Source organism: Apus apus, chromosome 13 (genome assembly GCF_020740795.1).
Source record: "Apus apus isolate bApuApu2 chromosome 13, bApuApu2.pri.cur, whole genome shotgun sequence".
Taxonomy (NCBI): Eukaryota; Metazoa; Chordata; class Aves; order Apodiformes; family Apodidae; genus Apus; species Apus apus.
In genome coordinates this window covers 5,019,821-5,036,726 of record NC_067294.1, presented here as the reverse complement: position 1 = coordinate 5,036,726, position 16,906 = coordinate 5,019,821, and the positions used below count along the sequence as shown (strand labels likewise).

At 42.6% G+C, this 16,906-nt stretch overlaps 1 protein-coding gene across 1 annotated transcript in view; it reads left to right on the top strand.

Annotated features, from left to right (window-relative positions):
• The window catches only part of ADAMTS2 (ADAM metallopeptidase with thrombospondin type 1 motif 2), a 177,592-nt gene that overhangs the window by 153,982 nt on the left and 6,704 nt on the right, over positions 1 to 16,906 (top strand). The window contains exons 13-21 of the mRNA XM_051631361.1: positions 3,336 to 3,469; positions 4,291 to 4,414; positions 5,047 to 5,127; positions 6,562 to 6,725; positions 8,212 to 8,371; positions 9,063 to 9,195; positions 11,156 to 11,363; positions 12,385 to 12,514; positions 13,522 to 13,611. Coding sequence (XP_051487321.1) covers positions 3,336 to 3,469; positions 4,291 to 4,414; positions 5,047 to 5,127; positions 6,562 to 6,725; positions 8,212 to 8,371; positions 9,063 to 9,195; positions 11,156 to 11,363; positions 12,385 to 12,514; positions 13,522 to 13,611 — 1,224 coding nt within the window. The remainder of the gene's footprint in view (positions 1 to 3,335; positions 3,470 to 4,290; positions 4,415 to 5,046; positions 5,128 to 6,561; positions 6,726 to 8,211; positions 8,372 to 9,062; positions 9,196 to 11,155; positions 11,364 to 12,384; positions 12,515 to 13,521; positions 13,612 to 16,906) is intronic.

Here is a 16,906-nt window from a genome sequence, read left to right as displayed (position 1 = left end):
TGCATCTGCATGGTAAATGCTCCCCCAGTATACTGCAGGTTGTGCCCATCTCACTGCTGGCCCCATTGCTGAAAAACTGTTGAACTCAGAAAGGCCCAAATAAAGCAAATGTAAGCAGTGACTTCTGAATAAGGAGAGTTTATCTAAACTAGCACTTTTTGCCCTGGAAAAGTGATGAATTAGATTAAAAAGACTGAGTTACAGAGTTGTGAGTGGCATGAAGAGACTGAACTTGGAATGATTATTCACTGTTTCTCATAACACAAGCCTGGGAACAAAATAATGAGGTGAGAGATTTAAAACAAATAAGAGGAGGTACTTTTCCACACAGCATATGATCAAACTGGAATTCATTGCCAAAGGAAGTTGCAGATGCCAGAAAGTTTTAAAAATTGTTTAGAAGAATTCTTGAAAGTTTTGTAATCCATTAAGAGCATTAAACCCCAAACTCCAGCCATGGTTTAGGAAGTCCCCAAGCTGCAGTTTACGAGAAACTTGAAGAATATTCTGAGAAAAGTATCAGGTTTGTTCCTACATCTTCCTTCCAACACTGCTGGCAGGTGTTGATTTGAATGGGTGCTGGATCTGAACCAGCACAATCACTCTGATGTTCTGTCATCTCAGCAGAGATAGCCTCTTGGAACAAAATTGGTCATTTTCTGGTTAATGCCCCTGCTTAACTGTCACTGCAAGTGCAACTGGTTGATTTTAGCCATGAAGGCTGTTACCATCCTGTTACCACATCGTGTTGGAACCAGAAGAGGTTTTACCAAACATAAGGGTGGGCAGCAATGATTCTCAACTTGCTTGATGAGCAGTGTGGGCTGCTCATTGGTTTTAACGCTGGTCACCTAATTTGAATGAAGGGTGCTCCAGGGCAGGGCTGGCATGAGAAGGGGCAGGTACAGGGCACCTGAGCTGTCCTCAGACAGGCACCCATCTCTGAGAGGGGTCACTCTGGGTGAATCATTCTGCATTCCAGTGAGAGGATAATCTGCCAGAAGTTAATAGCAAATTCCTTGTAATTAATTAGCCTGACTTTCTTCCCAAACAATTCTCAGGGTTCCCTCTTTCTTTTCATGCCATCTTGTGAAACTCGGGATTTTCAGAGGCGCAGGCACAGCCTCACAGCTTAATTTTGTGAAATAGCTTTGCTGGCACAGGGAGAGGGGATGAACCCTGTGGCCCACAGACCTTTGATTCTGCTTTAGCCCGTGGAGCAGCCTGCTGCAAAGACCACTGCAACTAGTCAGATGTTTTTATTTTAAATTCAATGGCTTCTGCGTCAGAAACCAGCTCACTGATATCTGAGCACTGATCACTGGGCACTGCTGGTTTCCCATATAACTATGGTATAACTGCAGCCACCTTCAGAGTTACATATACTTGTGCAGGGTCATTAGAGAGAACAGCTTTTGTATGAAAACAAGGCCAGAAGGTGGCTTATGCTTGAACTCGACTATATTTAAAAGTCCCTTTTGTAAAGATAAGGCATATCAGTGACACACTTTGTGCAGATAATGCAGTCACGGCTCAAAAGCAACAGAAATCCCTATACTTCACACACAGCTCAGCTGGATGTGTCTGACACATTGATGGGGACAGAGAGGAGCATCTCACCCTGTGGCGAGAGAAAAGCCACAGAGCTGGGGTGAATCCCTGGGTGTGCTTGAGCACCCTGGTGACGCACCGTGTCATGGCCCCACTGCTCTCCAAGCCCCCTGAGCACCCCATCTCTAGGCTCTGCTGGGCTCACATACCCTCTGCTGTGCATCTGCTGGGGTGGTGTAGAGTGACACTGGCTGTCAGCTCCCAGCCTGGATTCAATAGGAAGGAAACTCCTGTGGAGCAAGGAGCAGACAAGCATGTGCTCACCACCACGTTCCTGCACCTCAACTGTGCCCAACACCAGTGAACAGAAAGTAAAGAGCTCTTTGCGGTGAGCAGGGTCCAAGTGAAGGGCACTTGCACATTTCCTGCTCCCACAGAGCAAAGGGAAGAGAACACTCTAAAATTAAGGCCTTGTACAGAGTTGTTGGCACCCAGGCAGACCTTCTGATATTTTAATTTACTCGTGTACAGTGAAAAGATGGTGTGTGGGGGGTGGGTACATACACAGGGGTGGGTGTACATGTCTATGTCTTGTGCACAGTTTAATGTTCCTAATATATGCAAATCCATTAAGTTTGTGATTATTAGGATCTTAATAGCCCCCTATTAAGTATCTGCCCCACAAAAGTAAAGTACCAGTTTTAATAGTCCAGACACTACATTTTTAGCATGACATCTCTGCGTTGTTCAGGAGCAGTAGCAAAGGTCTGTGATGTACCAATACCCAGTGGTCATGAGAACATAGCAGCAATAAGAAGGACTTCATTAAAAGAGGGCAGAGGCCATGGAACTGTACAGGGGAGGAATGTAAAAGGCCTGTGAAGATTTATTTTAATGGAACTGCTATAATGGAAAGGTTGTTCTTGTTTTAAATGGTGGGAAAAGTGTCCCAAACTTTTAATCATGTTAAAATAGCAGAATATTCATTTGTTTCATCTAACAGAAGTGCCATCACTGCCAAAGAAAGCATAGTGATTCCTATTCTGGGGTAGGGGACAGCAAGAAGTATGAGTAAAATTAAATGCACTGGTGGAATACAACTTTATTCAGCCACTGACTAGTCATTTCAGCTTTATTTTTTGTTGTTATTTCTTTGGAACAGATTAGAAGAAAGAGATATGTTTGTCTGACTGTGCATGTGTTAGCAGTAAAAGTTTATTTCTGAATTTCTTTGACATCTCATCTTGTTAAACGATTTAACTATCCTAAATTTGCGTACAATGAGGAAGAATGAACTTCATGTTTAGCAGGAAACGGTATGTCCCAGCTGTCTCTGAAGACATTTTGGATGCCAGATTCACTTAGTGTTGAACAGCTGCTTTTAATGGCAAAATGACTTTCCCTCCCTCCCCATGTAAAGTGCAGTGCAGGAGAAATTGATGCAGAAACCTGCATCTCTCCAAGGTAGTCACGTAGCAGACTGTGGAAACCTCTGCCAGGTTGGATCATCTGGCAAGGGATTAAAATAGAGGGCCCCCCCATCAAAGTAAATGGTCTGTTGTGTTTAAGATTGACTCCTAATGATGACACGCGGGTGCTTTATCATGCAGCAGTTTGCAACCGATCACAAAGTCTTTGAAGGGGGATAAGCACCCATGATTTATGGGGCACTGTGTTGTGCTCTGTTATGTATGCAAGGAAGAAGCAATTGCTAACACTGTGGAAAGGGCTGTTCACAAAGTCAGCAGCTGAACAGGCACAATTTGGGTAATTTTATGTTTCAGCTAAGGAAAGGTGCCACCTGTATTGTGAATCAAAGGAAACTGGGGACGTGGTGTACATGAAAAGGATGGTGCACGATGGGACCCGCTGCTCCTACAAGGACGCCTACAGCATCTGCGTGCGGGGAGACTGCTTGGTGAGCTTTTTGGTGGCTTCTTTCAGAGCTTAGTATTGTGAAAACAATTAAAATGGTAGCTTGAGTTTCTCTCCAAAACTGACTAAGTATAATAATGCTTGGGGTAAGACGGAGATTTCATTAGGATTATTGTCACAATATTGTGTGTGATATTCACAGTTGCCATCACTTTGCATGTGACTCAGTTCCAACAGCACCTACCTACACATGGAATCTTTAATGCGATGTTCTAAGAAGATACATTACTTTAATTACTTTCAACGAAAGCTTTTCCTGCTGAGGTTTAGTGGGGGTGGAATGTAGAATGAAACAGGAACATGCAGCAGTTTTCAAGGAAAGTGGTGTTAAGATGCAGCTGATGTGCATTCTCTCAGTATTTGATCGTGCTATTTTTAAAAAAATCAATGACAGCTCCTCTAAGTTGGGATGTTCTGCAGGTCATCTTTTGACAGAACTAGAGGCTCTGACTTAACAAAGCACTGGTGGAGGTGCTTGTCCTCACATAGATGCCTTGATTCTCCTGGAATTTAAACATCTGCTTTAAGATAAGCTGAGACTTAAGAGCTTTTCCTTAACTCTCCTGCTTCCTTCAGCAAGAGGACCCCTGTGAAGCATAATGTAAAAATATAATCACCTGATTGACAGCTACTGTAGGAACTGGAAGTGTTAAAATCTGTTCAGATGTTCATCTTCCAGGACAATACTATGATTTATACTGCTTTGCTGAAATGGAGGTCTGGGTTTTGATACCTGAAGTGAAGACTCATTTGAACTGAAGCATGGACAAATAAGAATGACTGTTTTTCTCTTCTTGTGTGCAGAAAGTTGGGTGTGACAGGGTTATAGGTTCCACAAAGCAGGAAGATAAGTGTGGTGTTTGTGGAGGAGATAATTCCCACTGCAAAGTGGTGAAAGGAACATTTTCAAGAGTGCCAAAGAAACAAGGTCAGTGCATTCAGTGTGTTTTGTCCTGGGGAATTTGGGGTATTTTTGCTTGATCTCTTCTGTTTCATGGAAAGTACCAGAGGAATCATGAATCATTTACAGCATTACTGATTCAAACGAACTCTCTGGACTTTATTTTGAGATGTGGCTAGGATCTGAAAATAAGCCTTTCATCCAGTGGTCAGTTAAGTCTGTTGATATGAGGGCTTGTGTATGCATAGAAGAGGGCTTCAGTGCTCCATGTTGGAGAGCTGTGGACTTATGTGAGAGCTGATGTCACTGAGCTGCTCCCCTGAAGTCACTGGAGTGCTGCAATAATATGTTGTCATCCCTGCCTGTCAGACAGGAGCTTGCATGGTCTGTGTCTGTGAGTGCATTTGGCACTCCAAGCCTGTTTTAGTCCGAAGCACTGTCAGTTTGTTGATGATACTTAAGGCATTTTTCTTCTGACCCAAAACCCCTTGTCCCTGTTATGTTCCATCACCTGGCACAGAAATAAGGATGGGAAAGAGGCTGGATTAAGTTCAGCTTGCTGTAGTACACCCTGTTTTTAGAAAATAAGATTTATTTAAAAACCTAACACAGACTTTTCCTGGCTGTGACATACTAACCAGTTACTATCTTTTCACTAGGGCACATTAAGATGTTTGAAATTCCTGTTGGTGCGAGACATTTACTTATACAGGAAACAGATGCCACCAGTCATAATCTTGGTAAGTAACAAATAGGAAAATTTTCAGTCAGACTATTTTTTCTGCTGTCTATTTTTTGTCTCTGGAGCCTCACAATGTGTTTATGCATTTGTTCACCCATTATCCTCCCACACCATGTACCTCCTTTAAGTATGTTAAATTAGAAAACTTGTTTGGCAATTTGATTTCCCTGTGCTGTATTCCCTGGTGTCCTAGCCAGAAGATCCCTGCACTGGCATATGCATGTGCAAAAGCTGTTGGGAGAGGAGCTGAATTAGATTAGGGGGTGTGATGCAGTATCTTTGTGTGCATCTCTCCTAACGTGTTTCCCACCCTCAGCCATTTCCCAGCTACATCCAAATCCATTCCAGGCTCTGCCCCATTGCTGCCAGTATTGACTCAGGGCTGCCTGATCAATCACACGGCTTAGGAAGTGATTGAAATCTGCTCTTCACAGTGCCTGGGATCAATGGGAAGCAGTGCCAAGGAGGCTGTTATTAATCTGCAGCAGATTGCCAGAGAATGGCCTGCTAACAGTGTGGTGAGACATTCCAGCTCCTCACCCACCAGCACTGCCCTCACTGCTCCACACAGCCTTGCCCCATGGGGCAGGAGAGCAATAGCTGGCCCATCCAGACAAGGTTCTTCTGGGGGTGGGGGCTGAGAGATACACACGGACATAAACAGCTTCCTCACTGTCCAGGCTGACTCTGAGAGATCAGGGTGCTCAGGTGGCTGCTAGAGAGAGAAGGGACTTCAAATCTGGTGGTAAATAACAAACAGTCCGTGCTTCTTCTGATGAAGAGAGCTATTTTCCACCTCAGGAGAAAAGCACGGGTCCTAATAGAAAGGTGACTGAGGTCTCTCTGGGTGAAGGATGGGGCATTGATCACAGCCACCCCAGAGAACTTGGACACTGTGTGCAATGGCAGGTGCCCAGGGAGCAGTGGGAGTTCCAGCAGGGCTGTGTCCATGGCAGGGCTGGGGCTGAGCAGGGGAATTAATGCAGTTTCTAGTGTCTCGCTCTTGCTGCGGGGACCTGCTGGGGGTTCGCCCCGTAACCTTTCTTTCGTGGAGCAGTAACAGCCTCCTGAGCTGCCGTGCAGCCTGTCAGAGCTGTCCCTGTGGGACCCCCACTGGCTGTCAAATTGGCTCGGATTTGGCCACTGGATTCAGAAGTTGTGAGTCGGGAGCAGGCAGACGGACACACGCGGTGCGGTCGCGCTGCCCTCGTTTCTCTGGCAAGGCAGGCTAGGAAAAAGAAATAAAAAGACAATTGATGTTTCTGGAGCTGAGCAGGAAAGCATTGGCAGTTCAGTGAAACACCTGAAAAAGTCTTTCCAAACCTGTGAGGGAAAACACATGCTGGCCTCTTCTGCTGCTTCCACTGGACAAGAGCAGAACAAAACACAGAAGTGAACCTCTTGTATTCACTCTTTCTTATGTTGTTCCTAGCGATTAAAAATCGTGAGACGGGGAAATTCATTCTAAGTGAAGACAACTATGTGCCTGACTCTAAAGTATTTATTGACATGGGTGTGGAGTGGGAATATCGGAATGACGATGATAGAGAAACTGTGCAGACCATGGGGCCTCTGCGTCATGGAATAGTTATTCTGGTAAGTCAAATGAAAACCATCTTCCATGGAACACAATGTCAGGGTTACAGAGCCATAATGTGCTATAATATATGTTTGATTCCTCTTGTCAGTTGCAAGAAGACATCTGCTTCAATTAGAAGACATTAGAAAATGTATTTTAATTCCTTTCTCCTAGTTCATTGCTCTGCACAAGAATGGAAATCTGGGGAGGGAATTTTCACAAGGGCTTGTAGTGAAGAGGACAAGGGGGAATGGATTAAGGCTGGAAGAGGGGAGATTTGGGTTACACATTAAGAAGAAATTCTGTAGTGTGAGGGTAGTAAGACACTGATACAGGTTGCCCAGAGAAGCTGTGGAGGCTCCATCCCTGGAAGTGTCCAAGGGCAGGTTTGATGAGGCTCTGAGCAACCTGGTCTAGCAGGAGGTGGCCCTGCCCATGCCGGTGGTTGGGACTAGATGATCTTTAAGGTCCCGTCCAACCCAAACCATTTTGTGATTCTATGAGTCTAATAATTCTATGAATTGTTAGAACTCAGGGTTATGTGTTGAGCACCCAGCTCTCCTGATTAGCTCCTATGGATGGCCTAGAAAGTGGCCACTGTAGAAACTCTCCAGTTTATCTTATCTGACACATCAGCATTAGTTAAAAAAACGTCAGAATGGTTCATATCAGATAGATCTAACAGCTCCTCCTCCTGTCTGTGTTTTGAAAATGTATCCTGCACAGGCAGAAGCAGGATTCTTTTGCTTCCAGACTCATTGTGTCAGGGCTCAGCCAGTTCTGCAGCTCCCAAATCCACCCAAACATATTATTTTTCATTGCAAACCAGCAAACAATAGACTACAATGAATAAGGGGAGGTTTCTTCAGAATCCCTCTGAAAGCAGCTGCAGTGTGTTGATCTACACCAGCTGAATGTCAGAGGAGAAATAAATATTATGTTTTCAAAGGACCAATATTTTGCACTTTATTCACATTGAGTTCTGTTTTCTTGCCTTTGTCTTAGTGCAGTGTGATTGTAAAAACTCTTTCTAAGTAGTTTATATTTCTGCCAGAATTAAGTAACAGGCTTTACAGAATTCCCAGGATTATCATATTTGTGTTTTGTCAGAAATATAAGCAATTTTCTTCACCACTTTCAGTTTTTTAATGCATTTGAATTTGTTTCGTCTTTCAGTGGAACTATCCATTATCATTTTAGTACAACATTTCCTTCCTTTATGATGGGATATGGAAAAAATTTAGTATCCTGAATTCAGTCCAATGCTGGCAAGAAAAATCAGTCTAAATCAATAGCAGTCTTTCTTAATATGCAGTTTAGAAACTCTGTGTCATAAGGATAGAGACACTTTTTCATCAGGGGAAAAAGAAGTGTTGAGTGCAGTGAAAAGGTTTAAATCCCTTTGAGGATGTTTTTATATCTGAGCCACGATGATTGCTTTTTTGTGTCATTTCACATAGCTTCTGATATCTTTTTTTCCCCTACATCTGTTTTGCTTATTAGGTGATTCCTCATGGTGGTGCCAAGATATCTTTGACTTACAAGTACATGATCCATGAAGATTCCTTGAATGTAGATAACAATAATGTTTTGGAAGTTGACTCAGTGTCATATGAATGGGCTCTGAAGAAATGGTCCCAATGTTCAAAACCTTGTGGAGGAGGTAAAAGGAAAACCCCAAAGCACCGCAAATTGATTAGGAGAAAAACTGAGGGCACAAGCACCATGTGTGGAATTCATTGCCACCAGACATTAGGGAGAGCAGGAATATGGGAGTGTTTTGCGTAAGCTAGTAACAGATAAAGAAATAGTCAGTGGAGTTAAAAAATATGACTTAAATGGTTTGGGGACAGATCTGGAGTGGCCCATTTCTGATTTGAGTTTATGAAACTGGAAAAATTGTATAAATGTGCAAGATTTGGATGAGGGTCTCCAAGCTGCAAGGGTGCTAAACCTCAAGGTGCCATGGGGCAGCTTTTAGTAAACATGCAACCTGTGATGTGGACCTTGCAAGGCAAAGCCCTGCCAGATGTTTACCCTGATGCTGTTCCCCAGGCTGATGGGCAGGTCACAACACCTGTGTGACTGTGCAGGTTTGCAGAAGGCTTTTGAAATGCTAGATGTTGTTTTTCTCATTATGGTCTGTAGTGAAAAATAACGGGGGTGAACAATTCTGGGTGCTAAATCCACATGAGTAAGTGCTTTTTAGCACTGTCCAATTTATAGTTCCTATTATACTGTGTTCACTTGTAGTTCCAGCTGTGACCTTTGACAGTGTCTGAGCAGTTGGTTTGAAACATGAGTCCTGTGTAAGCTCTACCAGTACTGAAAATAAGATGAGTGTCTTTCTTCAGGCTACCAGTTCACAAAATACGGCTGCCGGAGGAAGACAGACCACAAGATGGTTCATCGGAGTTACTGCGAGTTGATCCAAAAGCCCAAGCCCATCCGCAGGGTCTGCAACCTCCAGGAGTGCTCCCAGCCCATGTAAGCATCTCTGCTCACCTGCAGCAGCCACTGCACCCAGCACTTGTCACCTGAAAGAAGGTGGCTTGAGCTTCACCTCCATGAATCCTTACAGAGAGCCAGGACTGTGGGGATGTGATGCCATGTTCTGCTTGTAGAAGTACTATTTCTGGAACTGATGGTTCCTATTACTTCTGAAATAAGTTGGATTAGGAAAGAAGCACTCTTTTGATCCAGACATTAGTGTTCAGGCCATCTTAAGATAATAAAAAATAGACATAAATTCAGTTGATTTTACACAGTGAGAACTAACCATGTAAGAACAAATTTGCAGGGTGCTACATAAGAAAACCAATGTCATACAGCCTCTCAAATAAAATTTTCCTAAAGTTCACAGTATATTTTTTGACATTTAAACACAGGGAAAAATACCTGACATGGTAGATTTCTCTGGCAGCCCTCATACAGCATAGTATGCCTGATGTGCCTTCCTCTTTGCTATACATAGTTAAGTTTTATGAATACTTTAATTCACGTTTTACAGGTGCTTTTTTGGACTGGCAGCAGGTTACTCTTGCCACATGTAGAACTCATATAGTCCTCATGTTGCTACTGCAACAAGAAAGGAGTATGTTGATCCCAGCTTTTATCTCTGTGGACAAGTCTAGATTCCAGGAAGCACTGCAAAAAGTAGAACATACCATGCAATATTTCCTAACTTCCTTTCAAAAAAGGTTTGAAAGAGAGAAAAGTCAAAAAACTCTGCCCCATAAACTCAGCATGGGTCAGGGTTTAACATTTATTTATTGGAAAACTGAAGTAATGACCTAACCATATCTCAGGCTCTCTGGAAGGGACTGTATTCTTCTTTCAGCTACAAATATAATTGGACCCAGGTACCACAAAGACTCAATAGGATCCTAAATTGTACTTGGATTCCTGAATGTTTCAGTCACTTCTGATTCCATAGAATGGCATCAGAGCTTTCTGCACTCGTACATAGGAGAGGCAATTATTTGAGAGATTTTATGAAGCCCTGTGACACCCACCACACTAATATGCTGCTTCTTCACTGCTGGGGGAAAAAATCTTTTTGTGTCTGAAATCACCTTAGGCTTCATGGCTTTGTGCTCCCCAGCACTTGTCTTCAACCACAGCTTTGTGATTTCAATAGGCTACAAAAAGAAGGTTGGACGAAATTGACACTTTACTTTTTGTTGAACTGGAGCATGTAGAGCATTACCTTGGGCTCAGACTATTTCTTGACTGTTTCTAAACTCAGAATTTTATGAGTACTTTAGAACAACTGCTTCAAACTCAAGATCTTTCTTCAGACTGTGTATATTTTTGGTAAAGTTTATCCCATGAAGGCTATTCACATTGAACAATATTTCCTTCTTGCAGATCTCTGCATTCTGTAAATATTTATAGACTGCTGAATTTCTTCACTTACTTGATTTTAACAAAGCTTTCAGTAGTCTATATGAATTCCCTCTGCTCCTGCCTATCACTGTTGCTCTTCTCTAAGCTCCTTACAGTTTTTAGGTGTAATTCTTGAGCCATTTGGATGATCAGTGAGGTTGTCAACAACTCCACAGTACAAACCAAAGGTTTCGTTTTTCGGTGGCCAAACAGATTTACGCATTGTGAACTCAAAGCTTCTAATTTTCAGTGGTGTTGCTTTCCCCAAAACCAAACATTAATGGTGCTGAAGACCCCAATTTGCCCAAGCTCAGCACACACAGTTCAGACAGTGTAGCTGGGTTTTAAAGATTTGGGTCTTATTACTGATTTTTCAGGAACATGAGCAAATGACCCTTGTTGTAACTGCTTATGTTTTTTCACATCTTCTTTTTCCATATCAGAACTGGTATTAACATCCTGTTAAGCTTGTATTTAAGAGTTGCAGTTCAACAGTTTGAACTTGACCAATTTAGGAGAGGCAGAATTTTATTCAATGTATTCTTTTTCATTAACCCAGATGGGTCACAGGAGAATGGGAGCCTTGCAGCAAAAGCTGTGGGAAAACAGGGTACCAAGTGCGCTCAGTCCGCTGCATCCAGCCCCTGCAGGACAACACCAACCGCTCTGTGCACACCAAGTACTGCAGCAACGAGCGGCCCGAGGGCAGGAGGCCCTGCAACCGGGAGCTCTGCCCAGCCCAGTGGAGAATAGGACCCTGGTCCCAGGTCAGGCTCCTTCTGGAGGTCTCGAGCAACTCATTTCTTAAAATGCAGGAGATAAAATCTTGATGTTTTTTCTGTTTCTTTCTATTAAAATATTCTGTTTTCTTTCACATAAAGAAGACTTTGAAGTCTTCAGACACTGTGGTTAAGGGCATCTAAGGAAGTTAGGCACCAACACTCGTGGAGATTCAAAGGTGCAAGCATCTTCCATGTAAAGGCCTTTTAGCTGCTCAGCCTCCTAAGGTTCTGCCCATAACACAGAGGACAGAGTTTTTCACCTGGTTTACTACCAAAATACAGGGCACCCATTCATGAACCCTTTTTGTTTGCTGTTGCTATGGACAAAACAGGGTTCTGTTACTCCCATCACGAGGTCAGGAGCTGAGCATTTTGTGCTTTCCATCCCTGGTTCTTTGGGTAATCACTGTGTGAGCAAGAAATGGGGGGCCACTGTGCACTGACTGGTTCTTGCTAAGTTATTTACTAGAGCACTGAGAAGCTCCACCTTATTCATATTTGCAAACCTTTGCAGTCATCAAAAAGCAAGAAATATTAATAGAGTATTGCAACATTAAGTTCTCCTTCGAATTTTGATACATTGGGAACTTGCAATTTATCCCATCATTTCTCCATTAAATTGTTTAAAAAACGTGGCTGCATTTGGAGAAACAACAGTTTATTTTAGAACTGTGCCATGCAAATCAACATAAGCAATATTTACCCTCCCTGGATTGAATAGGTGTCAAAAGCAATGCCAACCCTGATGCACACCATGACCAGATGCTTCACAGTTACTGTTGTCTCTTCATTGCTCAGGCCAGAAGTCCATAACCTGGAGTGTTTCACAGTTCCTGATGTACCACGAAAGCAGTGGTTCTCCCTCTTGCCTAGTTGCTATGGGTGTGGTGGAGGTTCACGTACTGTTGGCTCAAATCAAGGGCAATGGTTGGAAATTTAAAATCTAATTTGTAACCCATTGTTTCCAAAGGGTGGCTCAGGGTCTAACTGGTGCCTCTCCTTCCAGTGCTCAGTCAGCTGTGGCAATGGCACGCAGGACCGCCCGGTCCTGTGCCGGACCAGGGACAACGCCATCGGCCTTTGTAAAGAGAATAAACCAGAGACTGTAAGGATTTGCAGACTACCTCCATGTCAGAGTAAGTGCTTGTCTTCTCTAGCATTTATTACTTGCTGAAAAAAAGGTTATGTTGATTGTATTTGTTTGAAATGCCTTCATCAAACTGATATTTGTGTGCTACATCTGCCCGGGGTGGCAGTTCTTCATAGCCTGGTTTTGAGTAGATTTTCCAGACGTGAAGCTGTTGTGTGACCAGAGGGCTCCTTGGGCTTGTAGTTGTTCTCTTTGCATGGTGGGAAGGCCCGTTTGCCCCAGGACAGCATGAGAGGCCGGGGCAGAGCTCAGCACAGTAATGATAGGTGGATCTGGCCAGCAGGTGACAGCTTCCCTGTCTGCCTGAGTCCAGCCCTGTGCCCCTGTGCTGGGCTTGGCAAGAGGCTGCTGGGTTGAGGCTAATCAAGGGCATCATATACAAAGATGCCTCTCTTTGCTTTCCTCATCTCCCATGACAGTTCCAGGCTTCTTTTCCATTCTGTTAAGCACATGTTATCTTCAGGGGTTATACAACTCTGTTTCTTAAGCTATAATAAATTTATTCCTATGTAATCCAGAGCACTAATGCTTTTATCCTTGTTAGGTTTTTGGCTGTTTGCAGATGATGCTTGTGAGATCATTTTACATACTCCTATTATTACATAATTAATATTTTTCTTTCATTCCTGATGTATTTCTCAGGGTAGCTTTAGATTCCTAATTAATTAGAACCAAGCTGTCAATTACACTCTGCAACACAAAGATTTTAAAGAGGCACTGTAACTAAACCAGACTGGATAGGAAGTACTGCTGTGAGGTACTTCTGGAGAACTGGCCTTCAGGCTGTTCCCTCTCATGGGCTGGGCACATGTTGTAGCAAACTGGCCAAACAGCACCTACAGGTCACAACTGCACAGCCTGGTCACAGTCCTTCCCTGGGCTCCTTCACCCACTCAGTCTCAGCTCATCCATGTCTGGCAGGTCAATGACTCATGTTAACCTATGTTGTGTTACATCTCTTTTTTATCTTTTTTTTCCCCCCCTCTATTCAAGGAAATGTTTCTGATCCTTCAAAGAAAACCTACATGATACAATGGCTGTCAAGACCTGATCCAGACTACCCCATCCAGAAAATATCTTCAAGTAAAAGACCCATTTATAACTCTGCCTTTGCCCTTAAATGCATGCCACATCGAATGTGGACTTTGCCTTTTGCTCTCTTCTTCTCTCTATGCGGAAAGTTCCCTTGACTTTGCCAAGTTTAAATCTTGGGCTGAATCTTTTTTTCACACCAGGCACTTGGTGCTCGGTGTTTTTCTTCTCTGGAGCTTGCATAGCACTGGTGGTGGAGGTCTTGAAGTGTTGGATGTGTGAAGTTGGATCTCCACAGTATGTTGCGGTCCTCTGAAAGGGAGCTGGGATCGGTTTGCTTGTTGCTTGGTGATGGTGAAAAAAGGCTCTTTACTGGTTCATGATGTTGAGTTTGATAACAAAACTGAGAACTTATTGTGAATGTGATCACATCACAATAATGACACCTTGTAGTGCTAAAGTTCTCCTTTATCTAAACCCCCTAAATCTCATAACTCTCCAGGTTCAGTTCACTGACAGGGTAGTCTGATGAGTGAAAGAACTTTTTCATTCCATTGCGGTGCCGTTGCTTTGCTTGCCCTTGCTCCTCATTTTTTATTCCTGACCCTCACATTTATGTTTGTATCCCAGGGGGGCTCACCGGGAAGCAGAAGCTCAGTCTCTGTTGGTACTTTCAATGCTGCTATGACACCAGTGGCTCTCACCAGACTCCTGGTGATGGGTTGAAATATTTTCCCCTGAGCGCCGCTCGTCCCTTTGCCCGTTGCACCATTTGGGCCGGTTTTGCCTACTTTCAGTTTTAGAAACAAAACCGAAGCAGAGCAGGCCTGGGCCACATTGAAGGTTGCATGGTGGTGTTTTCCTTAACCTGGTGGAGGCAATATGATGTTTTCATCAACTATGATGTCTCCAGCTGCTTGACATGGAGCTGTTTATACTCATTACATCTTTGGTCTTTTTTCACCATGTGCATGTCTGACTTGACTGGTGCGGCTGTATGTGTGCGTGTGTGTGCTCTATAGATGTGTCAACTGGCAAACATAACAGTGTGAACTACTACAGAATTACCTCAATTTTTATTGCTTTTTTTTTTTTTTTTGCTTAGAAGAAGAATTTTAGAAAAATGCCTTAATGTTGAAATGTAAATGGCATTAATTTACCAGATCCAGCTTTAAAGATAAACAGGACACTGGTACCTTGAGTTAATCTTCATACGGAGTGTTTTCACTTGAATGATAACTATTAGGAGGCAGTAAAGTTAACCTGAGGTTCATTTGCACAGTGCATATCCACATCTTCATCAAGGCAGGATTGTGACTTGACTTACTGAGATTTAACTGCATTCTTGCTTCACCTTCCGTGTTTGTGTTGGAGATTTGGGTTTCACGAGTAATAAACCTGTTTGTGAGTCAGTACCAGTAGTAGAACCGTATCAACTTTAACTCTGCAGTCTTGGAGCAAATTACTACCTTATTGCATTGATCATGTTCTTTGGCAAAGTGGCATTTTTGAATCTTTGGGTCGTCAACAGTGTAGCACTTCAAACTTGTCATTATCATGTGATCACATATTTAAATTTTGCTGTTAATATGATAATTTCCTGAAAGATGTTAACAATTTACATGACAAGGTGAAAAAGCAAAGACACGTATCTGGCACTGAATACTGTTATGTAAAATAATTGGTGTTTAACTGTATAAATATATTCATGACTGTTACCTTTAAATAGACAATGTTTAGTGATGTTTCAAGAGATGGGTGGCTATAGAGAATGGTGCAATAAGGTATCTGGGCATTGTGCACTATGTCTATATGCACTTTGGTTTATCAGGGATATTTTATTAGTGTTTTGTATGTACTTAACATAATATTAAAGATGTGCCAATTCAGTTTGCTTTTCAATATTTTTTTAAGAGACTAATGTGTACCAAAGTGACTGTGAAACTGATTTATTTTTTTCTTACTGATGTTTTGAAGATATACTTCCAGTCTGTCATGCATACTGCAAGTAAAAATAAATAAAAGTTCAGCAAATCTGGGTATTTTGGTTTGCATGGAGGATAAAAATTTCATTCTGACATTCATAAGCTACAAAGTTTATTTATATAACTTATCAGGTGTCACTAAAAGTATTCTATAATGCAGTTTTATTTTCATGTCTTTTTAAGCTTGGCGTTACATATATTTGATAGGGGGAAAAAAGGCATTTTTCTAAAGGTGCTTTTAGTGATTTTTACAAAGCCAAGAACAGATCTGCCTTGTTGAAACTACATTTAAATGTTATACCTGTTGGCTTTTATTTTGCAAGCTATTTGGAGCAGCTTGCATTAAGGTCATGCAACGCAAGGCAAAATGTTCAAAGGGGACTCTACATGGTATGTAAAAAATCTATATAAAGTTATATAGGTACATGAAGTCCTTTGTATAGAGTTGTGCATGCAGAGATGAACAGTTCCAGCTCTTAAAGACTGGTTTGAAAATGTCTCCAAAATCAAGGTACTATTCTTAGGTTCCTAAGGAAGGATTTGTTTTTTATTCCCAGCAGCATCTGGGTTTAACATTTGAAAAGTATGAAAATTAATTAAAACATTTGAAAATAGGAACCTGAATTTTGCTTTTCTGCAACAAATGCAACAATTGGGGTATAAATACAAGGCAGGGAAGGTGTTTACACCTTTCTCAGCCAGCACAAGTATTTTAAAGCAGCAGCAACAGTTATTAATTTATTTGAGACTGCTATGTTTGCCAATTAAACACCTATAATGCCCTATTTTGTTAACTGGGGGTGAGTGAAGCAGCAACACTTGCACTTTCTGAGTTCACTTGGTATCTCTGGTTCTTGTCTTGGCTGAAAGGTTGTTGGCAGGGTAGGTCAGTGTTTGCAGCAGGATGGGGAAGCAGGAGCTGATTTGAGCACGCTCAAAATAGAGGCAAGTGATTGGAGTTACTCATCCTTTACTGTAAGAGTAGGTGGAAATGTAGTTAGAGCAGGGAGAGAGGCAGAAGTGATTTCATGTCTGGTCACAGAGGCAATGTTTTGTTACTGATTATGCCAAGTGTTGGTCAGTCTGCTCTTCTCCTCAGCCCTCTCCTCTCCTACAAGCCCTCTGGCTCCTCTTTCTTTCAGCATGGGCTGTATGTTGGGATTTTCCTCCAGTGCAGTTCCCGGTAGTTCCTGGCACCGTCACTTCAGCCTGGAGGCACAGGAGCTGTAAGGTGTGTAAGTAGGACAGAGGACAGGTAGCTTCTCTCAGAGGAGCCTGCTAGCCCCTCAGCTTATATCCATTCATACCATCCACTACCTCCTCTGAGCAGAAATCACAGGGGCTTGAGTGGTCTCTGAGTA